This window comes from Zosterops lateralis (genome assembly GCF_965231275.1).
Source record: "Zosterops lateralis genome assembly, chromosome: 16".
NCBI lineage: Eukaryota > Metazoa > Chordata > Aves > Passeriformes > Zosteropidae > Zosterops > Zosterops lateralis.
In genome coordinates, this window is record NC_139776.1 from 2,668,411 (window position 1) to 2,677,490 (window position 9,080).

At 39.3% G+C, this 9,080-nt stretch overlaps 1 protein-coding gene across 1 annotated transcript in view; it reads left to right on the forward strand.

Moving 5' to 3' along the window:
- The window catches only part of RTF2 (replication termination factor 2), a 25,554-nt gene extending 16,770 nt beyond the window's left edge, over window positions 1–8,784 (forward strand). The window contains exons 6-9 of the mRNA XM_083873208.1: window positions 2,693–2,806; window positions 5,818–5,875; window positions 5,979–6,071; window positions 7,642–8,784. Coding sequence (XP_083729334.1) covers window positions 2,693–2,806; window positions 5,818–5,875; window positions 5,979–6,071; window positions 7,642–7,823 — 447 coding nt within the window. The 3' untranslated portion in view covers window positions 7,824–8,784. The remainder of the gene's footprint in view (window positions 1–2,692; window positions 2,807–5,817; window positions 5,876–5,978; window positions 6,072–7,641) is intronic.
- Window positions 8,785–9,080: the final 296 nt, after the last annotated feature.

Below are 9,080 nucleotides of genomic sequence, written 5' to 3' on the forward strand. Positions count from 1 at the left end.
AATGTGCTGGGATTGGGAGGAAATATTCTGATAAAAATAACGTGTTGGTCAGAAATAAATGGAGAGAAAATTTTGAGGTTAAGGCATAACTGCAGGTATGACAGGTACAAAATTATCACTGATTTTAAGAGAAACTGTAAATTGAGACTTGTTTTGAAGTAGATGCTGCAGCTCCTGGGTGAAAGTCTGTCAATCACTAGGTGGGAAATTTCCACTCCCAAGTTGTCCTTTACTCTCTGACCCGTTGCATGTCTGGCTTGGGTGACAATGTGTAAAAAACCACGTTCAGCAAATCTCACACTCCTGAACTTTTAACAGCTAAACCTCTGGAAAATTCTCTCTCTTAAAACAAGTTTTACTTAACTGTGGCAAGCAAGAAAAATCTTTAATACATGAGATGAACAGTGAGATGGTCCATGGATGTTCAATCCTCTTCCTAAATGTCCCTGTTTAATGTCCCTGTTAAATGTCCTATTAAATATCCCTGTCCCACATGCAGGTTGTGGCCATCCATGTCCCATATCCTGGTGGGAATTTTCCATTTCCTACTAATGATCATGTTCAGGAGAACTGCAGGAATTCACGGTTAAAATTTGGGAAAGAGCCCATAGTTTTCTCTGAAGACATTAAGCTGTAACACTGGTGTAAACATTTAGATATGAAAATATATTTGTCTGTTGTTTATTTGTATTATATTAAGGCTGGAGTAGTCATGCACAGAACTACATTTTAAATTCTATTAAAAAAATCAATGTTTCAATGTAGTTTACAGCAAAAAAATAATGTTCCAACTCTTATCTTAGGCAGCTGAAACTGTAAACTCTAGAATTCAGGAAGTCATCTTAAATTAAAGTTCATTACTACTTTTAAAAGCCTGTATAAAGGATTATATTTATTATATTTATAAAGGATATAAATCCTTTTATACTTTAAGAAAGATAAGAACTATATCATTTAGGAATGTCCTCTATTCAAGGTGCTAAGAACTACAACAAGTACCTTCATATATATTTAAAGACCCAAGAAAAATAAGATACAGCAGAGGGGACTCTGTGATATAATAAAAACAAACATCTGCCCCAACACCTTAATTAATCTGAAGGAACAAACATCTGAATTTGCAAAACTAAAAATTCTGTCTGCTTTTTATCTCATTAAGCTGCTTGGAAGGGTATGGCCTTTGATATAATCCAATGTTGTCATGGCAAAAAATTTTCTGTTTCAGGGAATGGAAATATTTCATTTCCTTCATTTCCTTGTTTCTTGTAAATAGTTTTCAGTTTTGAACAATTCCACCTGTGTTTTGCAGTTGGGAACTGGATTTGCTTGCTCCAACGTTTAATGGAATTAAAGTCTACTGACAAAATATGTTTGAAAAATGCTGTATTAGGAAACAGCCTAGAAAAAAAATTGTGGGGCTTCTAGAAATGAATTTGTGGGGCTTCTTTAGAATCAAGTCAGCTGCCAGCTCCTGCCTCAGAATGAAGACTGAAAATCTTGATTTTGGGGCCTTCTCACTCCCAGGCGTGAGATCACACCAGGCTGGGATTTCTCATGGAGTAGAAATGGAGAAATATGGGTTACTCCTCCATTTCTTGAGTATGACTTGTCCTCTTGCTGCCTCTCTCTGAGCCCTGTTTCCCCTCTCAGTCTCCCACCACTTGGGCTCAGGGTCATTTTTGGAGCTGTGCTCAGCACTTGAGCAAAGTCCTGCCCACGTGTCCTTCCATTTGCTTAATTCCTACTGCAAATACAGGAGTCACCTTTCTAAACCTTTGTTTAGAAAAAGAAGAGTAATGGCAGAGGCAGGATTATAAATTAATCTTGCAGATTAGCACAAAGCTTCTGCATTTACCAAAAGAACCAAAAAAAAAAAAAAAACACCAAAAACAAAACCAAAAACAAAACCCAAACAACCAAAACCAAGAAAAACAAAACAAACAAAATAAAAGCAAATTGAGATCTTAGACAAGAAAACATCATGGTCAGTGTGCTGGTCCATCAAATGATTGCAAATGTGCACAGGGAAACATCTGTGCCTTCAACCATGAACAAATGCAGAAGTACACAGAGCACATTACAGCCATTATCCAGATTAATTTGTAAAAGTAGTTGGAAACTTGGGAGTGTTTGATAAATCAGATAAGGGTATGGTCTCTGTGATACAACCCAGTAAGGCAGCAAGGCAAGGCTAATGAATTATTCTGCTTTTTATCCCCACAGTAAAATTAAAAAAAATTAAAAAAATTTAAAAATAATAATTAATAAAACACCTTCATGTTTTCCTGTCTACCAGTTGAAGAGCAAAATTTATTGTCTGTTCCAAAGGTAAATAACACCTTTGGTGTTGTCCCTGCTCACTGTAAAGGAACTGCTCCCATCAGTTGTTTCTTATTTCACTGAGTTGAAAGACAAATTCTGGAGCAGAATGGCATCAAGGTCTTAATCATAACTAAAAGTCAGAAAATACTTTTGGATTTTTGCTGTGGGGTTCAGAAAATTGAGCAGATTCTAATTAGGAATACTTCAAGTACATTTGTGCTTAGAAATATTCCTAATTTTACTGTGCCAGTAAAACAAGGAGCCCATGAACAGAAAATACACAAATAAAAACAAGAATTTGTTGACAGTGTTGTTTATAGGAGACAGAAAAATAAATATGCAATTTTGTCCTTTGTTTTCTTTCATGAAGTGTGGAGTTCCCTTTCAAGAGGAAGATGTGATTGTCATTAATGGTAATAAAGAAGATGTGGAAATCCTGAAGAAAAGGATGGAGGAAAGAAGACTTAAAAGTAAATTAGAAAAGGTGAGACTTTAATACGTTATTTGGTATAAAATTGGAAGAATTCTTACCTGCAATGAATCTGCTTTTAGATTTGCTGATCTTTATAAAGTTGAAGGAATTTACTCCATCAGCTGTGTTGTATTTAAACAATGGAAAAGCAGTGGGGTTCTTTGTGTGTATTTGGCCAATAACATCTTGAAATTGTTCATCTTAAACTTCCTCCTGACCAGCAGGAAGCGCCTTGTGCACTCCAAATGGGTGAAATGGATTCTTTCAGCAATATTTCAGGGTTTTCTTGAAATTAATTCATCCTAGTAATGAGCTACATCACCCCTGTGTTTGCTGTGGCAGTTCCTGATGATGACACCAGTTTTTTGATCTTATAAAATAAGATATTATATTGACCTCTGTCAGAAACAGGATGTTGGGATCTGTGCATTCCTGGGCTGCTGCTGTAAGAGTGTGGAAAATTATCATGTTTTGTGGTTCTCAGAGTCCTCAGCAATTCCTGCACCCCTAATTCCCACCTTTGCACTTTTCTATCTGCCCAGGTAAAATGCAGTGGAAATGAAATCCTGCCCTGTGAGCTGGGAGTTGTTGTGTGCTGCTGAGCTGCCAAATGACACTCCTGCATGTGGGAATTCTGTCAGCACTGCTGTTTTTTCCCCCTGAACTCCCTGGAGGATGCCAAAGCAAGCAAACCTTCAGTGCTGACTCAGGCCAGGGCGCTCAGACTGAGCTGGATCTCAGAACATCAATCCTTATCTGATGCTTTCAGCATCTGAGGCTTGAGATGGAGGTTTCATCCCTTGATTTTGCCATGCAAATATTCCCCTGGTTAGTTTTAAAATGTTTGTTTCCTTGCCAAGGAGCATATGATTCCTCCTCATCACAGAGGCTTTATTCATTTGTGCCACTGCAGCATTGCAGGGCCTAGGCAATACATCAAAAGGATGGTTTTCCATAAAAATTCTGTTTCCTGTTTATCAGAGTCTCTGCATCTCATGTCCAATAGCTTCTGGCATAAGAGTGATAATCTCATGGTGTCTATTCAGAGGTTTTTTTTAGGTTTTTTTGGGTTTTTTTTGTTTTGTTTTGTTTTGTTTTTTTTTCCTCAGTACTTGATAGTTGAAAGTTTGGGGGGAAAAAATAACTTTATAATTTGTTGCTAGATCTTTGCAGGTGAGTGAGTGGTTGGTTGCACTTGGTTTCCTTTAGAAACAGGGTCCTAACAAAGCACCTGTAGCTTTGGGGCAAATAATTTTGAATGGTGTGGAAGGTGATGCTGCCCACACTCTGCACAGCAGAGTAGCTGAGTGTGCAGGGCTGCTGTGGCTTTAGGGTGACAGCCCCAAAGGACACCCTGCCCTGCTCCTGGGGCTCTGTGTGCCCTGGGGGAACATGCAAATGGCATTTGTTTGGTTAGTGGAGAATTACAGGACAGGATTTGCAAATCTCTCAGCCTCAATAGTGACCTTGGTGCCCCAGCTGGTCCCTGCAGCTGGAACCAACCTCTGCTGTCCCTGCACCTTCTGAGGCCTGGGAGCTCCAGTCCCAATGTCAGCACAATTCCACTCTGCTGGCACTGCTGGCCAGGTTTCTTCCCTTCCCTTCCCTTCCCTTCCCTTCCCTTCCCTTCCCTTCCCTTCCCTTCCCTTCCCTTCCCTTCCCTTCCCTTCCCTTCCCTTCCCTTCCCTTCCCTTCCCTTCCCTTCCCTTCCCTTCCCTTCCCTTCCCTTCCCTTCCCTTCCCTTCCCTTCCCTTCCCTTCCCTTCCCTTCCCTTCCCTTCCCTTCCCTTCCCTTCCCTTCCCTTCCCTCCTTTTATTTGTCCCCACAAGACAAAACATCAGGAAGATGCAGCTGGGGCCAGAATAAAAACCGATCCAAGCTCAGCTGTCAGTGAGCCCATACTGAAATCTCTCTCTAATTTAAATTATGCCAAATTAATTTCTGCATCCACAGAGTTACAAACACCCGGAAAATGACTTTTCTTTGGAAATCCACCCCTAACAAAAGGTGGAAATCCCCTGCAGTGAGGTTTTCCTGAGGGTCAGGTTGGACAGGACCTCTGGAAGGTGATCCCTGGGAATGGGATGAGCTTTCAGGTCCTTCCCAGCAAACATTCCCAGGATCTGGCAGCAGGAGAGGCAGCTTTGCAGGCAGAGCCCTGATCCTCTGCCACCCCCTCCTGGGCTCAGCTTTGCAGCAACATTTGCTGTGGCATTTTTCCCCTCCAGCATTAACCCTTCAAAGCGGGGGTTCTCCTGAGATTTAGAACAGAATTAAATATATTTAATTTTTTTGAGTTCATGCAGCTGTTTTAAAACATGTTCACAATTCCGAATGTATCCAGTGAGAATGATGCTAATGACTGGTCTAATACCCCTTTCTTTTTAGGTAATCAAAGCCAGTAATGGGGTTCTTCTTGGTTTTTCTGTTGGTTTTTTTTTTTTTTTTTTTTTTTTTTAATCAGTACAAACATTAATTAATTTGGAAAATCTGCTGCACAGATACTTTTTAAAAATTTGGGTTAACTATTTGCATCTTTTCTTCCCAAACAATCCTACAGAGGGTCCAATTATTGACAGGTACCCAGGAGGGATTTTTTAATGGACTAAACAAAATTTAGTGGATACAAAATTCCAGATTCTTCTCATTTTTTTTATTGAAAAACATCTTTATTGATTACAATTAATTGTGTCTTATTAATGTAGTGCAATTTACTGTCCTGCTGTGTGGGTTCAGATTATCAGTTAATGATAATAGCACACACCCCTTTCAAAGTATGCAAACAAAAAAATTAATTCCAAATAAATTCAATTTTGTCCTGCACAGTTTTCTTTAATGTAGCTGCAGGGGTTCTCAAGATCATTATTTTTTCCATGTAGAAATAATAGAAAAAATGTGGAAGGAAGAGTTCTACTGGGTAAGAAACAAAAATGTACTGAGTTCAATTATGTGTCTATGAAATATGAATTGGGAATTTTATCTCCTTTCAGTCCATTACCAGATTTCTGCTTGTGTTGTTTCAGAAATCAAAGAAAGGCAAAACAGCAGCAGCAGCAGCTTCTCAGCAGGAGCCCTCTGCAGGTAACACAGATCCAAATTCTGCCACCTTTTGAGTCCTAGAGACTTAAAGCTGTGAGGATTTCATTTTTCTGGGTTTTTTATAATTTTTTAAATTTTTTTTTAGATTCTCCAGGTCCTTCAAAAGCTAAGAATGGAAAGGATTGTGTCAGTTCCAGCTCTGGGGAAAACAGGCAGATTATCTTCACCAAAAGTTCAGGTTGGTGATTAATCCTAATGTGACAAATGGGACCAGATCTGTTTATGTCATTCTAATATTGCTTTAAGTTGGGAACCTGAATTAATGAAATTAGAGATTCTTATTTACCCAGCCATGGGTTTGGTGTGTCTGTTTTCCTGGCTGTGAGGTAGTGGAGAAGAATTTGCAGTTTCCTGATGTAAAATTGATCAAAAGCTCTGTTATAGCCCTTTATTTAGATGAATTTTGTTAAAACCCCCTGATTATTTAACTTTTAATCCTCTGTTTTACCTTCTAATTTGCTGTTTGTCCTTGAAATAGAACTTTAGGATGCTCTGATGATCCTACAGCAGCCTTGAAGCTCTGAGTAAACTTGGCAGCCCTTAAATGCAAAGAATAGTGCCTTGTGTTTATTTAATATTGATTCTGCTGTTTAATATCCCCATACTGATATTTTCAAACTGAATGGGGACATTTTTAAGGTCAGTCTGAGGTTTCTGTGGGAAGAATTAAATCCTGTACTTCAAAAAATCTGAAGAATCTGAGAACGATGATGTGTAGATAAACTGGGAGGAGCTGAAATTCCATCAGCAATGCCTGACCTGCCCTCTGCTGTCTGCTTTTATACAGGGGAGGCTTCTCAAAAGATTTCATCCCAGAGGAGGAGAATTGCTCCTGGATGTTGAGCAACCTCATAATTCTAATGATATTAATGAATTTTTTATTCTCTGCGGGTGTAAAAGAAAAAAGTGCTTTTTGAAACTGCTTCTCTTGGGGTTGCACACCCAGTTCTATGAGGATTTTGGGGTTACACATCCAAATCTGTGAGGATTTTGGAGCTGCACATCCAATTCTGTGAGGATTTGGGGTGGCACACCCAATTCTGTGAGGATTTTGGGGTTGCACACCCAATTCTGTGAGGATTTGGGGTTGCACACCCAATTCTGTGAGGATTTTTGGTTGCACACCAAATTCTGTGAGGATTTGGGGCTGCACACCCAATTCTGTGAGGATTTTTGGTTGCACACCAAATTCTGTGAGGATTTGGGGTTGCACACCCAGTTCTATGAGGATTTGGGGCTGCACACACAATTCTGTGAGGATTTAGGGTTACACACCCAATTCTGTGAGGATTAAAAATGGTATCAGAAACAGAGGATGGACATTTATTTCCCCACTACAGATATAAAAAGCTGACCATTGTTGTTTGTCATAACCTTTGCCAAGAATCAAGGCAGCAGAGGGGATTCCCTGGGGAAAGGTGTGGCACAAGCTCATTTTAGAGCTGATTTTTAGAGCTGGAATTTGAGAGCTGATTTCTAAACAATACTTCAGGCTGCTGGGGACTCCTGTGTTGCCAAAGAGCCATTTTTCACTTGGAGGAATAAATGCTGTCAGTGCTGAACTGCAGTGCAAGAGATTGGCAGAATTCCTCTCTCAAGTTTTCTAAATGCATTTTGAATTTTGTATTTTGATTTCTAAAAGCTGTCGAGTCCAATTATGAGGGAGCTGAAAAATGTATATATTTTAATTTTTATTTAAATATTTTGTAACCTGTCATGCTTCATTCTATTCCTTTTTTCCCTTTCAGAGAATGGAAACCCATCAGGCCCAGGAAAAGTCAATAAAGCTTCCAGCAGCACCAAGAGATCCATTGCAGACAGCGAGGACAAGTCTGAGGCTTACAAATCTATTTTTACAACTCACAGCTCAGCGAAACGTTCCAAGGAGGAGTGTTCCAACTGGGTCACTCACACAGCTTACTATTTCTGAAACCCTGAGGAGCCCTAGTGGAGCACCCAGGGCTCTGTCCCTCCCTGTCCAGCTCTGACACAGAACTTTAGTGCTGATCTCACCCTGTCTGGGATCCCTCAGTGTGTAAGTTGGTTGTAAACCTGCTCACAGCTGTTGAATCTCCCTCAGCTTCAGTTCAATGAGAAGAAGAGAAGCAGAATCCGTGTTGTAGCAGCAGCTTTCCTTGTGAAATGTCGGGATTTTTTGCACAAAATTTCTGCTTTTCTCCTCCCAATTGGGTGTTTTCATCCTCAGTGTCCTCAGGAGGAGGAAGGAGGGAGAAGTTCCTGCTCTCCTCCTCTGTTGATTTGTGCTACCACTGTAATTACATTTTTCAGTGTATTAATACAGAATTCAAACCCTCTGTAACTCTCTGACAATAAAAAGAGAAATAATGCTTTTTTTTTTTTCCAAGCTAACTCAGTAGAAATATATATTTCTAAAAGGTATTTTCAAATCATTTATCTTTTGGCAGAAAACGTTGGTGCAACATTCTTGTTCATATTATTGTAACCTGGTTTTAACAGCAGAATATTCCCTTGTTGATGTTTAAATCCCACAATACCCACATGGAATGACCAGAGGGAAAGCTGGAAGGTTTTTTTTTTTTTTCACTTTCCTCTCTCCCTCTTTTAAAATTGAAATCTACTTTTCTCATCTTGGCACAAACTGAGCAGAATAGAAATGCAGAAAGTGGGAGGCTCTGAAAAACCACTGCATGATGTTACCTTGTTACCTCTGTGTGTGAAAATGATTAATTACCCTTGTAATTCCTTTTTAAAAGTGTCCCCATTTATAACTGGTTACCTGGAGATCCCAAATGCTGTGTTGATATTTGCATAGGGTGATCTCAATGATTCAAACAGCTTGAATGAAACTGCTGGAATTTTATTATTCTTTTGATAGGTATAATTAAAAATTGGTTTTGCTGTAGAATTTATATGGTGGTAAGAATTTTTTTTTTTTGTTTTCCAGAGATGTGAGCACATCAAACACTTTGAGGTTTGCTGGAGCTTCCAGGAAACATTCAGGCACATTTTGTGTGTGTGGCTGGGGATCAGCTTTGTTCTCCTTGCTCTGTATTCTTTTCATTATGATCCTTTATTATTTGTTGCTTACAGATAATGAAATTTCTGCACTGCAGGTGTCCCATAGTAGAGCTTTTATTTGCAGTTTAGTTCTGTTTGACAGTACAAGGTAAAGTCCTATTGCTGTTTTATAGGACTGCACTTCTCT